We start from the raw sequence: 25,413 nt of genomic DNA on the forward strand, positions 1-25,413 counted from the left end.
GTCTGTTGCAGAGGTTGTTATTCCAAAAGGCCTTCAATTCTCAGCAGTTGGTACATATTACTGTTATCAATCTGTTCCAACTGCATCACCTGCGAGACTTCAGCAATGAAACAGAGCAGCACAGTTACAGCCAGGATGAGCAGCTCTGCTGGACACAGTTGCTGGCTCTCTTCAGTAAGTATGAGAATTTTTGTTCTTATGTTTCTTGTTTGGTTTTATGTGGAATCCATTAGTAATTTGCTATCAAATGTTAAGACAAGATGGTTGTGCAGTCATTTATGTCTAGCAGTGTTAATGACCACTGGATTTGTGCCCCCGTTTGAAACCTTACAGAGCTCTGCATATTATTCCTGTTTGTGAAGGACCATTATAACCTGGGTGCTCACTTGGATCTGACTTGTCTGTGGGTAGTACCATGTTTGTAGGGCTGCTCTGCAGCTGTCTGCAGTGTGGTGTGAGTTGTTTCTCACACTTTGATGGGAGGCAGTTATAACTTGCCAGGACTGAGGGTGAAATGGTGCCGATAGGCTCTGGGCCTCGGCTGCTTCTGTGCCCTTGATAATATCAGGTAGGAGTGCAGAGCATTTTAGGCTTCCTATAACGTTGATTCCCTTGATCTGAAAGGGCTTATGCTTAGCTCAGCTTTGTTCATAAATACCTAAATTTCTGAATAACAGAATTTCACAGTGAACTCCAGACTAGAATCTGGAGAAGGCACCGTGTTCATACTTGTCTGGTACTGTTTCTCAGCGTGTGTGCTCTAATGGGCCTGCCTGCAGAGCTAACTCCATTTGTGTGCCTGCTGACCTGGGAAAGTGAATAAAAGTGAATAAAATGCAGACAAATAGTTGACCACTTCTTTAAAAAAAAAAAACAAACAAAAACAAACAAACAAACAAAAACAAAAACAAAAAACAAAACTATTTTCTGGTCTGATTGTAATGGGCTTGTGTCACTGGATTTTGTTAGCTTGTCAAAAGGATTTACCATAACACTTAGAGGAAGAAAAAGGAAAAAAAAAATAAATGTTTCATTATAGAAAAATATATAGTGGGGGCGGGAGAAAGATGCTCTGATCTGCCAGAGGATTTAAGATGAAGTAATTGTACTACTTAAACAACTAGCTCTTAAAGTATGCTTTTTTTATGGGATCTGGATTTGTTTGATGAGGTTATTTTAAACCAATTTTAAAGCATTTTAAAGCATTGCTCCTGCACTGATTTTTTTTTCCCTGTGCTCTGTTTCCAGTGTCCTTTCTTGGAGTTCTGTGCAAGTGCCCTTTACAAAATGACTATCAGGAAGACTCTGGGGCTGCATATCCTCTTCCAGCTGTGAAGGTTTCAATGGACTGGCTGAAACTTAGGCCCAGTGTTTTCCAGGAGGCAGTAGTTGATGAAAGACGGTAGTGAGTGTTAATCTTTCTTTTGATACATTTAATTGCATAAGGTAATAATGACTGATGATATACAAATTGGCAGTAGGAAAGCTGATCGCGTAACTTGTCATTACAGACATCAAAATCCCAGAGAATGTGCATGTGCTGAAAAGTTCATAAAACTGATCGTGAGACTTTTTGTGTTGCATCAGCAAATTCACTGCTTTAATTAGCCTTAGGTTTGCTTGTAACTTTTTTTTAAGTTAATAAGATCAGAGGATCCACTTTCATGTCTGACTTGAGTGTAACTACTTAGTACAGCCTTAGTCAAGTCTGTTGTAATGATTTCTCAGATTTATTGAAGTAGGTGGCAGGAAAAAACTTGCCTTAATTTCATGCAGTAAGTCATCAGCTTGGGCAGAACTGGAATCCAGAATTTTACTGGCTCACTATCGTGGAATTAAGTTGAATTTTGTAGAGAAGAAATGTCAGTACAGACATTGCTGTTCTGGGTTGTTGCTCTGACTTTTCACTTCTGCCTCTAATTTCATAAATTTATGCTTAAACAGTTGAAAATGAGTTAACTTTATAGCTAGCCTGTTAACTTTTCATGAATTGTAGCAGTTCAGTAAAGTATTTCTGGCCTTCTGGCCTGTTAGGTATTTCTTCAGATTGGAGCAACTGCTACTGACACAGCTGGATGGGTATTTTTTCTAGGGTGGCCACTGTAAGGAAAACAGTGTGAAAGCAGCTTAGCTGATCTTGTGTGATTTGCCACGGTGCTTCCAGCTCTCTCAAGGTGGTCTGTGCTATAAGATGTGAATCTGGCCATGGCTTGCGCTTCCTGTACATTGATGTTTGGGGAGCAGGGGTACCTGTAACCTTGGTTTGTGGAAATGCTGAACAAGTGCTGAGACTTGCGGTCATGTGCAGAACATTACGTCCTAGAGCTTCGGGAGCATCAATTCTAGAGTTTTTTAAGGAAAATAAAAGTTAACAAATTGTTATCAGAAGGTAATAAGGTAGTAAGTGTTGCTGTACGCATATTCTAAAGGAAGGCTTTATCCCACTATTTTAATGGTGAAGATTATTCAAGACTCTTCAACATAAAATAGTCCTTGCAGAGAGATGTATGTAGTATTTTATGGAGTACCAAAATGAATCTTCAGTTGTAAACGTGTTTTGAGTTAGCCAGAGTAGATCCCTCTACCCGGAGAGGTAACGGGTTCTCTTTGAAGATGCTGCCTGGTTTTCAAATCTGTGATGTGATAAAACAATAGTCTGTAGTAACGCCAGGTACTCGTGTAAAGGAGCTGTGAAGTGGGCAGCAAACAGCTGTAATGTGTACAGCTGAACTTAAAAAGAAAGTTAAGTACTGCTAAGATTTGTCAAAATGGGCTTCAGTAGTCATTCCATTTGTTGGCCCCAAAAAGTTAAGATGACATCCATCTTCCCCATTATTGGTGAGAATTAAAGTTTTCCTTCTACTTCTGTTGTAAAATCCTTGTGAAAGGCATTGTTTGGCTGCAGGTCACACAAACACGTGCCGTTATTGGCCTCTGTTTAATAAACTGATGTCTGTTTTATATTACTTGAAGTCTTCCTTACTCTGAATTCATAGTTAATTGTGTTCTCAGACTAAGAAATAATCCTTACTCCTTTCTAAACTTTCAGTTGTCCCTGTTCAGTGCTTATTGTTCTCCTGTGGAGAACTAACCCTACTTCAGACAGACCGAGCGTCTGAAATAGGAAAGAAGGGTGCTTACCTAGAGTGGCAGATGGATCTGAAAGCAAGAACTGAGGACAGAAGTCAATATGTCAACACTAGTGTGTGCGCTCTCTGGAAACGAATTTTCCAAACTTTCCCTGGGGTAGCCACACTGGATCTAGTTTTTTTAACATGTGTTACTACATCACTCTGCTTTAGAGATCTCTTACTACAAAATCTCATTTTTTTCAAATGTACTAGAAGATTGGAATTTACTGTACATTGCAACAGACTTGTATTCTCCCTTTTTTCCTCCTTTTGTTTTTTGTTGGTCACAGGGAGGAAGGAGTTATTGCTTACTTTAGCATACAGAATATACAGTATATAAACATCGTGTTTCCTGTCCCTGCAGCTGTGCAGGCAAGCGGCTAACCTCAGGCTCTCAGGCGCATGCTGCGTTCTTCTGTCCAGGTGCTGGATGATGGCTGAAAGCCTGGCTGAGGGAAGACAAAGATTCATTTCACTAATACCGAGCACAGCAGACACCTGTGCCTGTTATTTCCATTTTAAGAAACAGTTTACTTGTTGCCTTCAGGGACTTGAAGCCCATCACTAAAGCAGAGAAGCATGCTTAGAGTTCTAGGCTGCAGCTTTTAAAAAAAAAAAAAAAAAAGGCAGCCTGTTGGTGGTAGTTAAATGTTAACCACCTATGCAGTGATTGTTGTGATTTTTAAATGATTTGCTCCAGGGCCTTTGTAAAGAATTTCTAGTCACTGCTTGCACTGCTATTGCTGGTGCAAGACTGGGTTACCGCCAGCCAACCTCCACTTTAATCTCCTTACTCAGTACAACCGTTACTTAGACCTTCTTGCCTTTCTGGTGTCTGTTCCAGTGCCACAGAGCTTTGCTAATGTCAGTAGAACAGAAGTACGTCTGTATCTTGGTGATTTGTTTTGCTTCCAAACTGTTTCATTTACTTTGTCACTGAAAGTAGGCAGCTTTCGACTGAAAAATGTCAATTGCAAACAAGTTCAGAGTGTTCTCAACTTTTGCTCATGCAATATTTTTGTCTAGTAAAATTCATGGTAAGCTTCCTGAGTTGCTGGATTAGGAGTAACTCATGCTGTGAGCGTCTGGCTTCCTGGGTAACTTCACAATGACTTTTTTAAAATACTAAGTTCTTCAAGTCAGTCTTATTTTCCCTGATGCTTAAGGGAAAAACCTTTTATTGGGAATCAAAGGACTAATGCAAGCTGTGGCTGTGTAGTAGATTTCAGTGTTTTCTTGGTAAGGTAAGTTTCAGGTTTTGTGGTTTTCACTCACAGTTTCTCTTCTGATTGCAGCATATGGCCATGGCTGATTTCTCTTCTAAACAGCTTCCAGCCTCATGAAGAAGATTTGTCCAATAATAATGGTAAGGATGCTTCTGGTGTGTGCTGTGAAGGACTGGCTCATTTGGAAAGCTTTAAACTAGATCCAAAGGGGGGTGAGGTTGTAGCTGGACTTGCACTGGTGGGGCAGTGCTCTAGCACAGATGAAGACTTGAAGGCCTCCCACCCCCCTGGGGTAAAATTGGCGTGCTCAGCTCACTCCCTGAAGTGCCTGTACACCAATGCATGCAGCACGGGGAATAAGCAGGAGGAGTTAGAAATCCACATTCGGTCAGGAGGTTATGGTCCGGTGACAATTACAGAGACATGGTGGGACAGCTCACATGACTGGAATGTGGTCATGGATGGTTATGTCCTTCTCAGGAAAGACAGGCCAGCAATGCGAGGTGGCGGAGTTGCTCTTTACGTGAGAGAGCAACTACAGTGTATTGAGTACTGTCCAGGGGTGGATGAGGAGCGAGTTGAGAGTCTGTGGGTGAGAATTAAGGGGCTGGCTGGCATGGGTGATACTGTTGTGAGTGTCTATTACGGGCCACCAGATCAGGATGAGGCAGTTGACGAGGCCTTCTACAGGCAGCTCATAGCAGCCTCACAATTACAGGCCCTGGTTATTGTGGGGGATTTCAACTACCCTGACATCTGCTGGAAGGCCTACTCAGTCAGCCAGACACAGTCCAGGACGTTCCTCCAGTGCATTGATGATAACTTCTTGATGCAAATGGTGGATGTGCCGACTAGGAAAGGAGTGCTGCTGGATCTTGTCCTCACTAACAAGGAGGGTCTGGTTGAAGCGGTGAAGGTTGAGGGCAGCCTTGGTTGCAGCCATGAGATGGTGGAGTACAGGATCTCATGGCAGGAACAGAATACCAAGCAGAATTGCAACCCTGGATTTTAGTATGTCCAACTTTGGCATTTTCAAGCAATTGCTAGGGGAAATCCCATGGGACAAGGTATTAGAAGGTAAAGGGGCCCAGGATAGTTGGTTAGCTTTCAAGGACTGCTTCTTCCAAGCTCAAGATCAGAGCATCCCAACAGGTAGGAAGTCAGGAAAGGGATCCAGGAGACCTGCATGGTTAAACAGGGAACTGCTGGGCTAACTCAAGTGGAAGAGGAGAGTCTACAGATCATGGAAGGAGGGGCTGGCCACTTGGGAGGAGTATAAGGCCATTGGCAGAGGATGTAGGGAGGCAACTAGGAAAGCTAAGGCCTCCTTAGAATTAAACCTTGCCAGAGGGGTCAAGGACAACAGAAAAGGCTTCTTCAAATACACTGCAGATAAAACTAACACTAGAGGCAATGTAGGCCCACTTAATGAATGAGGTGGGTGCCCTGGTGACAGAAGATAAAGAGAAGGCAGAGTTACTGAATGCCTTTTGTCTCTGTCTGTATGCTGGAGGCTGTCCTGAGGAGCCCCCTGTACCCCTGGGGCCCCAGAGGAAGTCAGGATAAAGGAGAAGTTTGCCTCAGTTGATGAGGACTGGGTTAAGGACTGATTAAGCAAGCTAGACATCCATAAGTCCATGGGTCCTGATAGGATGCACCCGTGGGTGCTGAGGGAGCTGGTGGAAGTCATTGCTAAGCCACTCTCTGTCATATTTGGTAAGTCATGGGGAATGGGAGAGGTGTCTGAGGACTGGAGGAAAGCAAATGTCACTCCAGTCTTCAAAAAGGGCAACAAGGAGGACCCGGGTAACTATAGACCTGTCAGCCTCACCTCCATCCCTGGAAAGGTGATGGAACAACTTATCCTTGGCATTGTCTCTAGGCATATCAAGGATAAGAGGGTCATTAGGAGCAGTCAGTGTGGCTTCACCAAGGGGAAGTTGTGCTTGACCAACGTGATAGCCTTTTATGAGGATATAACCAGGTGCATAGATGACGGTAAAGCTGTGAACCTGGTCTGGCTTGATTTCAGTAAAGCCTTTGACACCATCTCCCACAGCATACTTGCAGCTAAACGAGGAAGTGTGGTCTAAGCTAGTGAGGTGGGCTGTGACCTGGCTGAAGGGAAGAAGCCAGAGAGTTGTGGTCAATGGGACAGAGTCTAGTTGGAGTCCTGTATCTCGTGGGGTCCCTCAAGGGTCGGTACTGGGACCAGTATTATTCAATATATTCATCAACAGCTTAGATGAGGAAATAGAATGTACTGTCAGCAAGTTTGCTGATGACACTAAACTGGGGGGAGTGGCTGACAAGCGGGAAGGCTGTGCTGCCATCCAGTGGGACCTAGACAGGCTGGAGAGTTGGGGGGGAGAAATTTAATGAAATATAACAAGGGCAAGTGTAGAGTCCTGCATCGGGGCAAGAACAGCTCCAGGCACCAATATAAGTTGGGGACTGACCTGCTGGAGAGCAGCGTAGGGGAAAGGGACCTGGGGGTCCTGGTGGACAGCGGGATGACCATGAGCCAGCACTGTGCCCTTGTGGCCAAGAAGGCCAATGGCATCCTGGGGTGTATCAGAAGGGGCGGTGGTTAGTAGGGGGGAGGAGAACCTCTCTCAGCCTCTACTCTGCCCTGGTGAGACCGCATCTGGAATATTGCATCCAGTTCTGGGCCCCTCAGTTCAAGAAGGAAAGGGAACTGCTTGAGAGAGTCCAGTGCAGAGCCCTGAGGATGATTAAGCGAGTGGAGCATCTCCCTTACAAGGAAAGGCTGAGGGAGCTGGGTCTCTTTAGCTTGGAGGAGACCAAGGGGTGACTTCATTAATGTTTATAAATATGTAACAGGTGAGTGTCAGGAGGATGGAGCCAGGCTCTTCTCAGTGACACCCAATGATAGGACAAGGGGCAATGGGTGCAAGTTGGAACACATGAGGTTCCCCTTAAATATGGGACAAAACTTCTTCACGGTGAGGATGACAGAACACTGGAACAGGCTGCCCAGGGGGGTTGTGGAGTCTCCTTCTCTTGGGACATTCAAAATCCCCCTGGACGCGGTCCCGTGTGACCTGATCTAGGTGTTCCTGATCTAGGTGTTCCTGCTCCGGCAGGGGGGTTGGACTAGGTGATCTTTCAAGGTCCCTTCCAATCCCTAACATTCTGTGATTCTGTGACTGGGAATGATACATGCTTTTTCTGATTTTGTGAGAAATTGCAGTTGAAAGGCAAACATGCAATAAGTTGTCTTCTAATATTAGTGCACACGAATGCTTTGCAAATGCTTCTTTTCTCGTGTTGATCAGACTTGCTCTGCTTTATCCTTCTTGAGCTCCTCAGCTTGCAGGGTAGACAAGTACAGTGGATATGTTAGTTGAAGGCTTTACTGTGTATAGTTAACTTGCTGAGGTATGAACTTATGTTTCTGTACTTAACGTGTTAATGCTTTCCTTATCTTGTTTACTGTCTATTCACCAGCAACCCCCCTCCCAGAAGAATTTGAGTTGCAGGGATTCTTGGCTCTGAGACCCTCATTCAGGTAGGTGACAGCTGAAGGAAACTGCCTGCTTGCTAGTGTCACTGCTTTGATAGCCACTGACCTGTTCCCTGCAATACTTTCTTTATGAACACGTGCTGCTATATGGATTGATGCAGCTAGCATCTCGAGACTGTAATAGGTAACGTAGGATTTCATCTGCATTCTGAAGAGGAAAATAGATCTTATGCCAGTCCTCAATAAAACTCTGAGGAATGCCATGAGCTTATAACATTGCTCATGACTGTTTTTCTTCTGTAGTCTTCAGGCTAATAAAATGAAAGGGAGAAATAATTTAAGAAATGAGGAAAGGAATATTTTTTTTCCTTGAAAACTGCTTAATGTGTTTTTACTTTACTTTTTTTTCTGTTTTTAACTGTGTCCCTGTACCTAATAACATGCACACACCAAAAAAAAAGAGCCTCTTTAGTGTAGATACATCTTATGAGAAGAGAATTGACTCTAACTCAGACAGCACGTTTTGAATAGAATCTGGCAAAATATCACAACCTATGACAAAATAATGCTGACCAGTTGTATTTCTAAAGAAACATGCTTTTGCCGAGGGTGACTGTGTAATTAATATTATTCCCTCTGCTATTTGAATGTTAGGAACTTGGATTTTTCCAAAGGCCACCAGGCAATTACAGGAGATAAGGAAGGGCAACAACGTCGGATACGGCAACAGCGACTCATCTTCACAGGCAAATGGATTGCTGATAATCAGCCAAGGTAACTGCAAATAGCTTCTGTGAGTTTCAGTTGCTTCTGTAAGCTTAAGCAGTGCAGGTGCCAGAGCTGAACTTTATTTTTCTCATTATTTTACCAAGCAACTCAATATAATGTGAGTACAGGATGCTGACAGTGTTAATAACATGTTCTGTGTGTCACTGTGTCATTGTTCCCTAAACTAATTCTGATAAAGAATGTATTTGGAGTGAAGCATCACATCTGGTGAGGCCCTTTAGTGATACTGCAGCACAGCTGAGATGAGTGGAAACAGTATTTGAAGTTGTAGCAAGAGTGTTAGGTTACCTTGTGGAAAAAAAAAGCCACCAACTATTCATATTTGCTTTTCAATTTCTGTCTTTTTTAGGTTGATTCAGTGTGAAAATGAGGTAGGAAAGCTGTTGTTCCTGACGGAAATCCCGGAATTATTACTAGAGGATTCTAGCGAAGCCAAAGAGAGTCTCACCTTGCAGGAAACATCTATCGCAGAACCACTATCCACAGATGGCAGCCCTGGACTCAAATCAGTTCTGTCCTCTGGCAGAAGCCTAAACAACAACTGTGATGCAGGAGAAAAACCAATGGTCACATTCAAAGAAAATATTAAGCCACGAGAAATGAACAGAGAGCAAGGGCGAATCTATCCACCTAAAGATGTAGGTAGGGAAAGACGGGACTATAGCAAAGGAATAGTAGCCAATAAGAACGATGGAAAGAAGGATAACAATAAAAGAAAGAATGAGACCAAGAAATGCGGCTTGGATAAGATGCAGGAAGCAGGAAAGCAGAATGTGGCAGTTCAGGTAAGCCTTTAGATCAAAGGGATACTGCATCTTAGCAGTATGTTTGTGTCAGGGCCATCACTGCTTGCACAGAAATCAGTAAAGCCAAGGTCTTTCTGCGGGCCTGCAGGTACCCTTAATGCACAAAGGAAAAAAAAAATCTGTCTCAGAGACCAGGTATAAGTAAACTTTGGGTCTCTGCCCTTGTCCTTGATGCTGTCTCAGTTTATTGGGGAGGAAAAGATAGGGAGCAATGAAAGGCGATTTTTTTGTATGTTCGGTATTTAAAAAAAAAAAAAACAAAAACCTTCTAGCTTTTGTTCCACAAGCAGTTCAAGGGGCAGCGTGCATGGCCAGGTCTTAGTCATGCTATTACCCATGCTGTGGTTGTTGTGAAGGAGCTGGGCATTTTCTGTTCAGTTGGCTTGTGCGCTTGCGATAAATCAAACACACCACAAAAGCACTGAGTTGTTTACACGGAGGAGGATCCTCTGTACTGCGTGTGCAGTAAGGTGGCCCTCGGTGGTCCTAAGAAAAGCCAGGCAGCTTTTAACCTGTAATTCTGCGCTGAGATGCTTGTTCAAAATTGTTGATTTTCACATCAGCTGTTCTTTTCTCAGTTGTATGTTTTAAAGGCATGCTCTTTTTCCCCATTTATGTAGCACTGTGTACAAAAATGCTCACCTCATGTGTAGGGAGTGAATTTACTGTTCTGGTTTCCACAGAGTTGTAGTAAATAAGGCTGGAGAATTTCAGGGTCGATGTAATCTGTACCTGAATTGTTTTGGCTGTATCTCATCCATTGACAGGCGTTGTCTAGAGGCATTTAATGATAATGATGGAGATTCAGTTATTTCCCTTGAGAAACAGGGTGAGTTCTTCGCTGTTCTTACAAGCAGAAATTGTTTCCTAACGCGCTTCATCCCCCTTGCTACTGTGTAAACCTACTACTTCCCAGGACTGGTCTGGAGAATAACTCAAGTCTTCTCTTTGCAAGTGCTCTGAGGACCTGTTACTGAAATCTTGTTTTCCCTAGGCTAGACAAAGCAGCTCCCTGTCTTTCTGGTGTGTGTTGGTAGGACCCTTGGATCATTCTTCTTGTTCTCCTCCTGATCATTTCCTATTAGGCAACCTCAGTACGAAATGGGAGGTCTGCACAGGCAGCCTTGTGTTGGGTTTGCGTGAGGTCTGTGCTGGGGTGGGGGGGGAAGGGGATTAGCCTGCAGAAACTGCGTGGCAGTTGTTTGTGAGTCACTGACACCAGCCTGGTACCTGAAAAACTGCCTAGATAGGTGAGTTGGAGTGGCAGGTGTTTGGGTTTTATTTGCTGAACACGTCTGGAATGCGGCTGCAGGCCTGAGCATAACTCCTGTGCCGGTGTTTGTGACCCTGCCTTGCAGAAGAAGGGCTTGAGGCTGAAAAACCAATATGTTTGAAGAAGTAGTGTAGGTCTTTTGTGTAGGGAAGATATCATCATTTTAACCTGGTTGATTTATCAGAAACTTGCTTTTTTTGGTCTTAAGACTTACCGTTGGGTTTGAAATGCATTTTTCCTGGGTAGCATGCTGTGTTTGGATCTAGTTGGTCACTGTTCATCTCTTGTTGAATAGAAACTAATTTGGAGTTTTTAATTCCATCAGCTCTATTTAGTTTAACTATCACAACACCGTTTGCTGGACTTATTTACCCAGACCTGCTCCAGGATGTGGGGAGGGTTTGCTCCCTGCCCTGCTGAGAAGATGACTGCTTAGGTTTTGTACCAGTTCGTGGTCTGCTAGTGCTTTGCTTTGGCTTTCCCTGAAATTTCAAACTTTGTCTACTCTGTAGCTCATCGTTTTCAAAAGCCTAAACTCTATAAAAGTTGCAGCTCCTACTTTAGCAAAAATGCGAAGAATGTTGTAGGGAAGTAGTTGGTCCTGTTTCACAGATAAGTGGAAAACTTGCGTGCTCAGACAGGATCACGCAAGCGTGGCTGGCGTAGGTTGAACCTGGCCTCTAGGGGAGATGCTGTTGGGCGCAAAGGAAGGCGTAATGCGGACCTGCTCAAGGTAACGTAAAGGCCACTGGGATGAAGTGGTGCTTTTCCCAGGCACCAGGTGGGAACTCTCGAGACCGCTGGGGATGTAAAGATGTGGGAGTATTGACGCTTTTGAGGTGAGGTCAAGGAGAAACAATTGGATTAACCAATTTCAGTTGTTTAGCTTTTAAAAGCCCACTATAAATCGTATGGGGGGAGTCTTTTGGAAGCCACCTTTGGAAACGTTTTATTATAGCTTTGAGTTTATGGTGGACTAGAGCTCGTGTTTTGAAATCCCACTGCAAGAAGAGCGTCTTTGAATTCGGACATTGCTATGAAAGAATGCATGCAGTATGGGTTGTAACGATATTTGGCTTCTTGCAGAGAGAGAAAAAAGGTACAGCACGATATAATTTGAACATACAGAATGTGATAAAGGGTACAGGTGGGCAGCGAACAGCTGTGGCGTGAGAGGGGGAGCAGGGGCTGCTCCATCATTCGTGGTATTTAGCATCAGCCAGACTCTGAGGTGGAGTTTCCTCCCAGCTTTTTCTAGTGGGAGATGAAAAATACAGCCAAACCTCTCAGTCTCAAAAGCTACTTTTTAATGAAACAAAAACCAAACTACACTCCCATAATTTAAAAATGGGGAAATTCAGAGTTATTTAAGAAAGACTTAAGAGAAAGATTGAATGCATCTTCACCCCATCACTGATTTTGGAAGGAAGTGCCTGCCCTCTTAGTCCTTTCAAATCAGCAGCTCTAAATGTTGAAATAAATCCCACACAGCTGTTTTTTGTTGTTGTTTGGGTTTTTTATTTGATCCCTGGTAAAAAAACCGCTTTCAGTCACCTCTGAGGCTTGGCATCAGGTCTGCTCCTGGGCCCTTTCTATATTGCCCGGGTTCTTTGCTTGCTGTCTTTTTCCTGCCTGCTCCATCTTGCATTCCAGGCAGTTCTGCCGAGCTGAACAGAAAGGGAAAGTAGTCTTCCCCTCTGTCTTCCTCTCCAGGAAGACCCAGCCCGCAACAGACTCAGAATCAGGTAAACATTACATTACATTCTTCTCTCTGCCTTTAACTGGTGCAGCTCTTTTAACAGAACATACAGCAATTTCACGGTAAACTGAAAGAGGTTACCACCTCAGCTATATGTCGTGTATGCTCTTATTCAAAAGAATTTCATGATATGCAGGAGTTTGTGCATATGCTGCACTGTGTAGATGAGGCTGAAAAAGTTCCCTAGGAAGAAGGTGGCAGTGTTTGTTTTCTAAGGTGCTGCATGTAAGTAGCTTGAAGTAGGTCAAAGCAGTGCCCTAGGAGAAGCGTAATAGCATTTGCATCTTCTGTTTTGTTTTTAAGGCATTGCAGGTGACCAGCATGGTAAGTCCTTCGTATGGTCTGAGGATGTTATGTCTGCTTCCCACTCTCTCGCTAGAGGAGGAGCCTGTTGCAGTCTTCTGGGTGGACATCTGTCCAGTGCTTTTGTGAGGCGAGGAATGTCTGAGGAGAGGCAAAGTCACCTGCCTGAGGCCAGAGAAGAAGGAACTGGATTCTGATGTTCCAAACCTCCTCCAGTAACTTAGGGCAAAAGAAAATTCTCTCTAACTATTTGAGTTTGTTTTTTGGCTTGAGACATGATATGGTTAATTACAGGAAAAGTTACCTAATTTCTTCTTGCTTTATTTTGTATTAGGTGAAATCCCAGACAGAGATGAGGAAGACTCCAGTGTCTGAAGCCAGGAAAACACCTGTAACTCAGACTCCGAGTCAGGCCAGCAGTTCCCAGTTCATCCCCATTCATCACCCAGGAGCTTTCCCTCCCCTTCCTAGCCGGCCAGGTAACTTGTGTTCTTTCAAAGTGTGGTTTTACGGTTGACTGCAAAGAAAAGCCTGTGCTCTTAGATGTTACAGTCTCTGAAGGTAATGGCTGTTCTAATGAACGTGCATTCTCATGGTGAGAGTCCTACAGTGTAGTAAAGAAAGGGCATAGCAGAACTGAAATGAGATGAATAGGATTCCTTATGTTTTGTTATCAGTGTCTGCCATGAAATCTGCCACCTTCCTTCTCGATTAGCACAAGATCAAGGGATTTCACAGGAGACTGTTTCTGTAGTAAGTCAAAACATGACACAGTCTTCTGCTAGCCCAGGAGAAAGCGTTCCCTGTACATAGGACTATTACAAAAGATCAGTCATACTGCTTTCTTTCTAGCTTGATTTCTTTTGTAGTGATGCTCATGTTTCAAGCTGTAATTTGTGTGGTGTCATTTGCTGTTGTTGCTGCGTTACGTGTTCCCATTTTGTTGCGGAGCATTCCTGTCATGCCTTACTGTCCATCTTTGCTCACAAAATAGCCAGGAGCTGTATCTTCCCTGTAGCTCCTCTGCGTAGTTCCTCAGTATAAGAGAGAGGGGCCTCTTCTCTGTCTTAATGCCAGCAGGAAATCTGGCCTGTCATAGAATTAAAGCTTGCCTTTCAAACTTGGCTTTTCAGTGTGAGCTACAGGAAAGAAATTGATCTTGTAGATGTGAGGATTGGTTTGCTTGCCACCTATCTCCTTATCTAAATTAATCGTAGGACTGGCGATGCTTTGGGGGGAGGCAGTAGAATTATCGATTGCTTCTGTGTTCAGCGCTGCAGAAATAGTCTGGAAATGTGTGTGTTTGAAGAGGTGGGAACTCGGGGGGTAACACACCAAAAAAAAATATGATGGGGATTGAAAAAGGGGAGGAGGAGCTGGGAGGTGGAAGTATGGGGGTAATCCTGCAACTCTCCCAGATGCTGCTCTGACAGACTGTTACCAGTGCTTGGAATATTGGAAGAAAACTGAAGAACGCTCTGAATCCCTCTGATCATAGCTGTGTACTTGCAAAGGTGGAAAAGGACATGATAGTGCCTGTCTGCAAACTGTCCTTGGCGTTTCCTGTTCTGATGCTCTAAATGTACAAAATAAAAAAAAAACAAGCAAAAACCCAAAATGTTTTCTTGAGGAAGCTGCTTCCTGCTGAGAAACTGCAGTTACGGCTCTTTCTTTTGCAGGGTTCCCACCTCCGACCTACGTTGTCCCTCCCCCTGTGGCTTTCTCCATGAGCACGGGGTACACCTTCCCAGGCGGCGTTTCTGTCCCAGGAACCTTCCTCCAGCCCACGGCTCACTCGCCTGCAGGAAACCAGGTGCAAGGTGGGAAACAGTCCCACATTCCTTACAGCCAGCAGCGGCCCTCCGGACCGGGGCCGATGACCCAGGGACCTCAGCAAACACCACCTCCCTCCCAGCAACCCCTCTCATCTTTACCAGCTCAGGCAACAGCACAGTCAGCAGGCCAGTTACAGGTCCAAGCGCTGGCCCAGCAGCAGCAGCAACAGTCCCCAACAAAAGCTGTGCAGGGCCTGGGGAAGAGCCCGCCACACCACTCTGGGTTCCAGCAGGTAAGTCTGGCTAGTACAGTGTGCTCAAACTGTGTTTAAAAATAACTGGAGACGTCGGAGACTTCTGTTCCCGGACTACCTCATACGGTTGTTGTTAAAGACCTCGCTGTGGAATTTTGATCTGTGAACTTCTGGGCAAATTTGAAAAACAGCTGAAGTTTAGCGGGCATGAACCTGCTATTCTGTAACTAAGAGGAAGGTATCTACTGGGTTGAGAAGATGGTAATCTTTGTGTGTGTTTCTGTGTGTAGACAAGGTATGAAGGTGATGATTCTGAGATATTTCTGTCCTAGGCCTTTGTAGATATGTCTTGTTTGAGTAATGAGGATGGGCTCTGAATCTTCACTCTACTCGCTCTTTTCCTGTGGGCTCACCGGGTTCCGCTGTCAGTTCCTTCCTCTTGGTTTCATGCTCGTGTGCTTGACAAAACCTACTTTCTGGCATGTCTGGCCTTGATGGCAAGCGAGACCCTCCTGTTCTGGGCAGCAGTTCAGTACCTTAAAGGTGTCTGTAAGGTGTTGAATTGGAGTAAGGGTTGTGCTTGGCTGTTGGCTTGGAGCTTGATGAGGCTATGTGCCTACTGAGACTGAATTTTGGTGAATAATGTAGCAGATGAGAATGTTTGCAGAATATCTGCTATGAGTCAGCTAGAATGACAGCTTGAAGTTAGAAAGCCAGTTGACATTAATTGTTCCTACCTGCTGACGAAAGCATGCATCTCTGCCTCAGTATCCACAGACAGACTCGTCAAAGCAGCTCTGGAACCCGCCACAAGTCCAAGGTTCACTGGGGAAGATCATGCCTGTAAAGCAGTCCTATTACCTGCAGGCCCAGGACCCTCTAAAATTGTTTGAACAGTCATTACAGCCTCCTGTGATGCAACAGCAACCTCTGGAGAAAAAAATGAAGCCTTTCCCAATGGAGCCATATAACCAGAACCCCTCAGAAGTCAAGGTGCCAGAATATTACTGGGACTCTTCCTACGGCATGGCCGACAACAGGGTGATGGCACAGCAGTCCAACATGGACCGCAGGGGGAAACGGCAAGGAGTCTTCCGCCCAGAGCAGGATGCTGTCTCCAGGATGACCTTTGAGGTAAAGATCCACGTAACAAGTGGTGAAAACTAGCGAGGCTCTGATAGTGCTGACAGCTCAGGCAGTTTGCCCAGTTTAGGAATGCCCCCTAGTCCCAAGTGGATCAGTGAGAACATTTACAAGGGAGCTGGGTGTTGGTAAATGGGATCCCAGCATACAGTACTGGATTTGCTGCTTCAGTGGACTGTGGAGGGGGATCAGGCTCTTGAAGATCTGTTTTCAAGTAGGTGTAAGTCACGCTCAATGTAGATACGATGCTGGTCTCTGCACTGCATCTGCTGGGCCAAGACACATGGCAGCTGACAGGGAAAATACTTGTCTGGCAACTGAAGAAAACAATGAATGCCATCTAAATAATTGTAATTGAATTCTTACCCCTCAGATAAACTCTTAACCACCCACAGAGTATCTTGAGTGTGTTGAATAGGTGAGGCTGCAAGAGCCAAACTGGGGATAGAAACTGAGGATATTAGGAGCAACCCCATTTTGATTTTTTTTCCTCCTGCAAGTCCCACCACGTTGCAAGAGCGCTGAACTCCATCCCTTAGCTCTTGGTTGCACTATTGGAATACTTTGCTTCTGTTTGCTTCTGCGCAGTTCTGCTTCATGCTGCAGTTTATAAAAAGCCTGTAATCTTTGTTACGTATTAAGTCCTCGATTGTCTGGAAGTGCTTCTGGTGATGTTTATAAGGAAACTTAAACAGAGGCCTTTTTAAACCTTTGGTCAGATATGCCTCTGTAAATGCACTCAGGATTTTCAAAAGGTCAGCTGAGATCACTTAGCTTATCCTTTGGGGAGAAAAGGCAGACTATTCAGGAGACTGCCTCTCCTCTGATGTCAGGCTGTGAATTTTAGATGGAGACTGGGCCAAAGCCTTGTTTCATCCCTAAATCGGAAACCGCCTTGGTGCAAGCACAGTGCAGTACAAACAGAGGCTGTGCCAGCGATGCTTGTGTTTTAAGCATCCCTCACAAAATTCAAGATGTAGCACTTAATAGTTTATTTTTTTCTGTAGCTTTGTGTGGTAGCCATTAGCAGTGGCAGTGTCTCACGGGGTTTAAATTCTGCAAATAGAGGAGGGAAGATGCAAATGTAACTTCAGCTGAAACCTGAATTACAGCTGTAGAATAATAATTTAATCTTCCTTGTCAGGAAAAATCATGTTCGTTGTCCTCTAATGTGAAAGCGGGTTCAGTATTTGTCAGTGATGCTGTGGGAAGCACATGCTGCATTGTTTGCAATTAATTGCCCATCATTTTGGCTGCACCACTTACCAGGAGGGTGCAGGGCCTCTCCCACTACACCTGAGGCCGTGGGGCTGGTTTTGTTTCTTGCTCAGCGTTTTTCTGTGTGCTTCCACCCACTTCTGTTGCACTGTTCTCATCTCGCCCTTGTGCATGCTGCGCTCCTCGCCACAGCCTGCCGTTCTCCTGTTGGTTTCTCTCTCCTGCTTTGGTTTAGTCTCTCCCCACTTGGCTCTTGCTCTTCCCTTTCTGCCTTCTGTTGTCTCACTGTGCTCATTTCTGTCACTAGGACCCCAAGAGCTCCCCTTTGCTTCCTCCGGACCTGTTAAAGAGTCTGGCTGCCTTGGAGGAGGAGGAAGAGCTGATTTTCTCTAATCCTCCTGATCTTTACCCAGCTCTGCTGGGGCCTCTCGCCTCTCTTCCTGGACGAAGCCTCTTTGTATGTATTTGACTTAATACTGCTGCTTCTCACTCAAACTGGCATCTCTTTCTTCTGTGAAATTATAAGAAATGGGAAATTTCTTTCTCTTCCCCATCCCTCCTCTGCACTTCCCCTCCTGCCGCTGAGCCAGTCTCCGTGCAAGAGCTCAGCCCAAGGCCCCTGGCTCTGGAGAGCTGGGGAGGTGCCGTAGCATCCCCCATAGCTCTCGGTCCACAGCCAGACCTGCCAGTTTGTTCAGAAAGCAGAATAACTGTGGGGTGTTTTTGTAAGCACAGTTCACAGGAGGGACATTGGTGCACCCTTTAAGACGCTTGCTCTTCCCCAGTTGTATGGGCGTGGTAATAGGGGCAAGGGTGTGCACAGTGAAAGGGAAGGGAAGTCGTCAGAACAAGTGCCTTTGGTACTATTGCATGTAAGAAACACGTAAAGGCAGGGGGAAACTACCCTAGTAAATGCAGAAGAGATTGCAGAAGAGCCAGATGGTTTTAGAAGAAACCTGCAAGCGACTGGCTAAATAATCACTGACTGCTATAGAAATGCAGGGAGTTTGACAGCCTGAGAGATTTCCGTCTGCATTTCTGGGTTCCCAGCTTGCTAGCTGGAGGGCCTGTGAGCTGCTGAAGTTTTCACTTAGCTCTAAAAACACAGTGCGCTTCTCGTGTGGCTACAGGCATGCTCAGTAAATACTCATATTTCAGATTCGTGGCTGTAACAGGGAGGGGTATTTTGGGACTCTGTTTGGAATCCCTGGTTAATAAATCTATTCCTCCGTTAATTTGCATGTCGTCCCGAGGAGCTAGTGGCAAAGCAGACACCCATTGCTGTCTTCTTCCATACCTTTGCTAAGGAACTAACAGCTGCTGCTTCAGCAGCTTCCTTTGAAGCTCCTGCAGTTGCTGTCTGCTGACAGATGGGCGGAAATACTCCTCTGTGCAGGCTGTGTGGATGTGCTGAGTACAAATTTTGTCTGCTTTTTACAACGTGCTTTCAAAGTAACGAGTTGTCAGTTTGAAAATCTAACAAGCTAGGAGCTGCTTGCCAAGAAAATGGGGCTGTTTGTCTTAGGCTTACAGGATAAAAGCAAAGTTATTCCAGATATTAAGACCACGTTAGAGAGGGGCTTTTCTTATTATTTGAACAATAAATTTTAAGATACCTGATGTGCTGAGCTGGTTTGGGGGCAAGAGGGTTTTTATTTGGAACAAGACTACAGATGTAATTTTGGATCTCACACAGCTTTACTCGTGACTTCACTAATTCTGTGAATTTTTGATCCTGATCCTAAGGTCAGGGGTGTTCAATTATGTAGCAGCCAAGCTTTACAGTTTTGCTGTCACTTATGTCTCAGTGATAACTAATTGTGTCTTCCCTCAATAGGCTTGGTTCATATAATTATATTTCATATCAGTATTTTTCATTGCTTAATCATAATAACTGAAAACGAAAACTGAGAAATACTAGGGTGCAGATAATAGCTGTATGGGAGGAGGTGTAGATGATGGAAAAGGTCATGGAAAAGGCCATAATATTTCAACATAGAACCCATGGGAGTTTTGGAACCTCTGCTGCAAACACTTTTCTTCTTCTTTAGTCATTTATAATGAAAATGAGAGAGAAATAAATGAAACTTTAACTGTTTAGCCCAATTAGACGGTAAGATGAGCTGTGATTTTTCTGAGTGTCTATACAGCAGGAGTACTCGAAACTAACAATCCATCAATGAATAGCAACGTGCAAGGGTTTCATCAGGTGTGACTGAGCACTCTGCCCACTGGAAAGGATCCTGTCTCATTTGTGCAAGGTTTTATACATCCGCAGGGTTGGTGTGTTTGGCAGGAACATCCCCTCTAGACGTGTCAGACTGTGGAAGCAGCCAGAGGCGCTTGAGAACTGGGAAACTGTGCTGTCAGTGGGGTTTGCCTGGGATTCTCAGCTGTCATAATTGTTGATTTTTAGTTATTAATTAAAATTAATAGGGAAACTTTTGATTTTCTGCATTTGTTAGTTTGTTCCCCCCTGCCCTCCACGGTGCTGAGGTCAAAAATGCAAGAAAAGTTTTAAACAAAAATACCTGGGCAGTTTTTTGTAGCTTACTTTGCTCCTGCTCACTGCACTGAAAACCAACTGCTTGTTTTCCTTTTCTGGTTTTTCAAAGAAGTCCCTGCTGGAAAAACCGTCAGAATTGATGTCTCAGTCATCATCTTTCCTGTCTCTCAGTGGCTTTTCTCTTAATCAGGTATGTGATGGCCAAAGCTGGCAGCATTTTGCTGTTCGGACTTACTGGTTAGCTGGATAGTGGCACAAGTATGGGCACATCCTTTAGTGCAAATTAATGGCAAACTTGAAAGGGGATCCACAGGTCTAATTTCAGTCTGTATTAGCAAGGTTATTTTTTGCCTTTCACCATTGTTGAAAATCAGTTGTCTTCCCAAATTCGCCCCAGCTGTCGTTCTGCAGAGGTGCTGTTGAGTCTTGTTGAGTTCCTGGGATGTTTGCTTTCAGTGGAATCGTAGAGTTGAGTGAAAAGGTGCATCCCCACGTTTTGTGGTGTGGAAGTATTTTTATTCCTGACCAGTGGAATACCCATTCTCTCCCAAGGAGCAGAGCAGGGTCTCTTGACCAGAAATTAAAAAATTTTATGAAGGCTTTGCAGTTCAGCCAGGAGAAATTGGCCCTGCTTCAGGATCTGATGGACTTGGTTAAATAAAGTGTTCAGAGAAGATTCTGAGGAGTGAAAAAGGAGTTACAAAAGTGTTTTGATTTGTAATAATTTCCTTTATATATTCTCAGTGTTTCAAATAAATCCTGTACTCAAACTCTTTTTATTCCAGGAAAGATATCCAAATAACAGCATGTTTAATGAGGTATATGGGAAAAACATGAATACCAGCACAAAAACAGAAGTCACCCCTTCAGTTGCCCATCAGGAGACTTCACTATATTCTCTCTTTGAAGGGACTCCGTGGTCTCCATCCCTTCCAGCCAGCTCAGGTAATCCTGGTACAATTTTTCTTGTGTGCATTTTAAGAGGATTGGAGTTAATTCCGAGCCTACTGCAAGTTAAATGTAACTGGCAATTAAAAAAAAATCTTCTTTACAATGTCTGAAGGTTTCTGTGTTCCTTTATATATAATCCTTGGAAATGCAATGGGATTCCGTTGCTAATATAGGGTAAGAACCTAGATTTTTAGTTGAAGTAGTTGAGCAGGATAAAAGCTGTAGGAAGTGTTACATCCTGAAATCTCTTTAACTTAAATTCCTGACAGGCGTTTGAGAGTAGGACTTGATGCATTTTAAAAAATTATTGTACTTCTAATGTTGCTTCTTTGGAAGAACCAGGAAGATTTGGATTTTATAAAGCAGATAGGTGAAAGAGAAAAGAAATTACATGATTGAAGAGTGAGGAGGAAAGTATGACATTATTTTTTTAAAGTGTAAAGCAGCCTACAAAGCAAACCAGCTTTTTCTTTAACAATTTTCTTGAGGGCATAAAACACATTAGAGTTGTGTCATGACTTTACCATCACAAAAAATCCACAAGAGCGTGAGGGGAGGGAAGGAACGTAAAAAGAGGACTTTAAATAACTTAGCCATTGGAGATGTTCTTTGGTCATATCAAGACTTCTGCAGCCAACCGGAAGGAACTGTTGTTGATGAAATGGAGGGAGCTGCAAAGTGCTTTTATTCTAGCAGGATTTATGACACTACATGGGTTTTAGCTTTCACTTCACCTCCTCATCCGAGAATACATCCTGGCACCCTGCTCTTCTTTGTTCTCTTCAGGCATCGTGCTCTCCCGCTCACAGAGAGACACTTCCATGCCTGCGCTCCTGCTTTGCTCAGTATTCAGTTCTGGTCTGAATTGCTTTAAGGCTCAAAGAAGTGTAAAACATTCAAATTGAAGTTGTAAACTTGCAAACTCCTTGGTCTAAAGTTATTCTTTATTAGCTTGTAAAGCTTGGAGATAGGTTTTCTTGTTTGTTTGTTTGAGAGAAGTTATTCAAGAAACATGGGGAAAACTCCCTGTTGGTTAGCCAGCCCTCTTGAGGTTTCCTGGATTTTTGCTTTCTGGTAGGCACGTATGTGCACTTATACAATAATAGAATGACTGTGTTTATGTGCAAATGTTTTCGCTCAGAATTTAGGAATTTACTCATGTAATGGAGGGAATAAAAACTGACCTTCAGTACTGGAGAAAACTGGGTGATGGCAGAAATTGCAGCAGCACTATGAAATTCAAAATCAGGATGCTCCTGCTGTTTCTCTTCACCTTTTCCCTCTTGCCTTGTAATCACTAGATCATTCGACACCAGCCAGCCAGTCTCCTCACTCCTCCAACCCCAGCAGCTTGCCAAGCTCCCCTCCAACCCATAACCACAATTCTGTTCCCTTCTCCAACTTCGGACCTATTGGGACTCCAGACAACAGAGACAGGAGAATCGCAGACCGCTGGAAGACAGATAAGCCAGGCAAGTGCTGTGTTCCAGGCCTGGATGAAGCCAGTTGTTGACGTTTGTTTTTGCAATGGTTTTGCTAGATTCCTCCGAATTTGTCTCTTTTCCCCATTTTAGCAATGGGAGGGTTTGGTCTGGACTATCTCCCAGCAACATCGTCATCCTCAGAGAGCAGCTGGCACCAGCCCAGCACTCCCAGTGGCACCTGGGCAGCCCAAGGCCCTGCCATAGAGGACTCCTCAGCTGTGCTCATGGAGAGTCTGAAGGTATAGTTAATTATAAAGCTTATGACTATAAAGCTGTGCTTGGGAACAGGCACTTGCCTACGGGGCCAGGGTCTGGTGGCTGTAGGCAGCTCACGCTGCTGTTCCAGGCATCGGGGTTCAGGGTCAGAAACCTTGGAGGCTTTTCCTGCAGACTTGCTTACGTAGGCAATGTGGGAGGTATGACCAGTTCTGGAAGATGTCACGGTTTTTCAGTTCTTCCTGTTCTAGAATATTTTGTGGAACAAGACGAGGCTGGCAGAACTGGAAGAAATTATAACATTTGCTTTGACTGGTCTAAAATTAGTAATTGTGAATGTGGGATATATTTATATGGTAATGAGGATTCTGGTGGGGAGGGTAAGCTGCTTCAAGGGGAGCTCCCTTTGAAGTCTGACTCTCATTATAAGACAGGTATGAGTGATGAAGGGAAGAGGGGAAAATATAGTATAGTCTCCTCATCTGTAAGAAAACAAGGAGGTGCTAGTGTTGACTGTTTGCTTTTAGTCCATCTGGTCCAGTTCCATGATGCACCCGGGACCCTCAGCCCTGGAGCAGCTGTTAATGCAGCAGAAGCAGAAACAGCAACGTGGACAAGGCACCATGAACCCGCCGCATTGAGAACGAGGTGGCAACCCTTGCAAACAAAGGCTCCATAAACCATGGCATGTTGGGTTTGCAGGACTGGCCCACACAGTCCTGTGCAGGTGGCAGCCCTCTCTTCTGTTCCTCGCTGTCAGGAGGGCGTAAGTGCTCCACCAACCCACTGAGTGTGCACAAAACGTCTGCAGTGCAAGAAAACAACATCAGGAACTCTCCCATCCCTGGGCCCTCTGAAGGGAGAGAGGAACTGCTGTTTGTCTCACTCAGTAACCCGATATCACCGCCTCTCACCTTCTCCATCGTGCATGTCCCCAGCCACATGGGAAGTAAAAGCTGAGAACGAAGGGCAGATGGGAGAAGCCAACGAGAACTTCTCAATCCTTTTCCTCTCTTTGGGGAGATAAAATAGGAATCCATTAATGATTGCTTCGCTGACTGAGAATGTAGTTGAAATTACTCCTAAACATCTTTATGACTATCTCAGTAGTAAGATCACACTGAATTCTTCCGTACGGAGACATGCTTTGTAGTCAGTGTAGAGCAACGGAAGCCCCAGCTGCTGCTCTGGTCAGAGGAGGTTGGTGGCAAGGTGGGCTTTATCTCCTGGGCTAGTGAAGGAGTTTCATGAAGGAGAATCTGGCACTTGACACCACTTCCTTTCACTCAAAGGCTTTTGGCAAGCCTGTGGGTGGGTTAGAGGCTCCAGCATGAAATGCCCTCCTCTCAGTAGGTGTTTGAGCTATTATCAGTGATGTGGGGCATTGCAGCACCCTGCTGGACAAGCAAGTTAACTGCTATGGGGTTTTAAATTAATGTTTGATTCCTGTACATTTTACTGTAGCATAGTGGCTAGCCCCTCAAAGGGCAGGCTAGTCTGTGCATTCACAGCCTGACTCATTTTAATAGGTAGGTAGAAAGCTTTCAATGTTTTTTTTTCTTTTCCCCATCCTCCCATTTTCGCTGGATGCTAGTAGTTTTATTGCCAATGTGCAACATCTTGCAGAAAGTAATCAGGGGTCCAGCAGGACTGGGTAAAGACGACAGTCAGCCTGGACAGTGTGGAGTGTACGAGCCCCCATAGGCACACACCAGCTCTGCAGAAACCCGTCCCCTGCCCTCCCAGCTGCAGCCCCCAGACTTTCAGTTCTAGAAAGAAATCTGAGGCACCGTGGACACACATGTGCAACCCACACGTGGAAGAAAGCATAGTGCTGTTCACGTGTGAAAAGGTGCAGAAGGGAAAGGAAAACGTTTTATTTGCTATTTATTAGGGGAAAGGAAGACTGGAAACTTCATTAAAGGAAAGGACAGCGTTTTTGTTAGGTTTCCCAGGGAAGTTACGGAAACAATCTCAACGTCCATTTGCTGTGTTTAGCAGTAAGGGGTTGTGTGATGGTTCAGGATCTCTGAGCTGGAAGTCAGCTGCAGAGCAAAGCACATGCAGGAGCCTAAGTGACACTGGAGTCTGGGCAGCCCCGACAGAGAATAAAAAGGGAAGATGGAGACCCAATACCCATCCGAGGGTATGAGCAGCTCCCCCACGTTCTCCATGTTAGCAACATCACTGTTCTTTGTTGCATTTTGAAGATGTATTTCCTTTAACAAGTCCAAAAAGTGAAGTTCCCACCCAGTGCTAATACGAACCAAACCCCTCTGTACCTATCCCCAGCCCTCCCTGTTTGTGTATTGAGCTGTGCGCCCTGGCAGCTGCGACATTCCAGTGTTTGAACTGTCACTGACTCTTGCACCCTAAACGAGCTAACCAGGTTCACCATCTCACTCCCGGCCGTGCCAGGGTCCCAGCCGCACCGCTCCACTTGTGCATGAGAATCTGGTGTCAGGAACGTGTCTGACTCTTGGCTGGGACTCCTCCTGCCTTCCGGAGCCCAGGGGAGCGAGGGAAGGGGCCCCCAACAGAAACTGGTTTGTGTCGTAAGCTTTTTTTGTGTTTTTTGTCTGTCTGTGCAAGAACTGCAGCTGCTGAAATCAGCTTTGCCTTTAATTAAACCATGTTCTCTCCATCCAGGTCTGTGTGTAGCATTTATTTCCTGTGTAACTCAGCAGGCTTTCAAAAATGCATTTCTCTGGAGAAGTCAGAAGAAGGTTTGGAGTTTTTTTTTCTTTCTTTTCCTGAAAGAGAACTAAATAAATCACAAATTCTGGCTTGGGCTCAGTGCAGATAATTGGATTGTGGTTTTATGCTGCCTGTGTACGATGTGTTTTCATGTACTGAATCAAAAATCTGGGCTGGGAGTAGCTTACAAAGCTCTGTCACTTGTAGGCTGGATTACCTGAACCTGGTAGAGCACAGGCAGCAGGAGCCGGAGGACACAGATCCTTCTGCTGTTGACCTGCCTGTAAATCAGGATGGCTCTTGCACTTGTTGGCTGTTTACAGCTAGTTTCTAAACAGCCTGCTTCCAGATGTGTCAAAGGCAGGCTAAGAAAACTGTAGAGCTGCTCCATTTTT

At 44.7% G+C, this 25,413-nt stretch overlaps 1 protein-coding gene across 7 annotated transcripts in view; it reads left to right on the forward strand.

The window, feature by feature from the left end:
- Positions 1-24,965, forward strand: part of SMG7 (SMG7 nonsense mediated mRNA decay factor) — a 51,504-nt gene extending 26,539 nt beyond the window's left edge. For 2 of the 7 annotated variants that reach the window (XM_040564757.1, XM_040564760.1), the window contains 15 exons: positions 12-174; positions 1,249-1,405; positions 4,427-4,497; positions 7,829-7,889; positions 8,499-8,618; positions 8,983-9,418; positions 13,109-13,253; positions 14,454-14,842; positions 15,572-15,937; positions 17,472-17,621; positions 19,780-19,860; positions 20,456-20,615; positions 21,923-22,093; positions 22,196-22,344; positions 22,849-24,965. In XM_040564757.1, the coding sequence (XP_040420691.1) occupies positions 12-174; positions 1,249-1,405; positions 4,427-4,497; positions 7,829-7,889; positions 8,499-8,618; positions 8,983-9,418; positions 13,109-13,253; positions 14,454-14,842; positions 15,572-15,937; positions 17,472-17,621; positions 19,780-19,860; positions 20,456-20,615; positions 21,923-22,093; positions 22,196-22,344; positions 22,849-22,962 (2,733 nt within the window). In that variant the 3' untranslated portion in view covers positions 22,963-24,965. The remainder of the gene's footprint in view (positions 1-11; positions 175-1,248; positions 1,406-4,426; positions 4,498-7,828; positions 7,890-8,498; positions 8,619-8,982; positions 9,419-13,108; positions 13,254-14,453; positions 14,843-15,571; positions 15,938-17,471; positions 17,622-19,779; positions 19,861-20,455; positions 20,616-21,922; positions 22,094-22,195; positions 22,345-22,848) is intronic. The other 5 variants (XM_040564762.1, XM_040564758.1, XM_040564759.1 and 2 more) reach the window with 5 other exon arrangements.
- Positions 24,966-25,413: the final 448 nt, after the last annotated feature.

This window comes from Cygnus olor, chromosome 8, assembly GCF_009769625.2.
Source record: "Cygnus olor isolate bCygOlo1 chromosome 8, bCygOlo1.pri.v2, whole genome shotgun sequence".
Classification (NCBI taxonomy): domain Eukaryota; kingdom Metazoa; phylum Chordata; class Aves; order Anseriformes; family Anatidae; genus Cygnus; species Cygnus olor.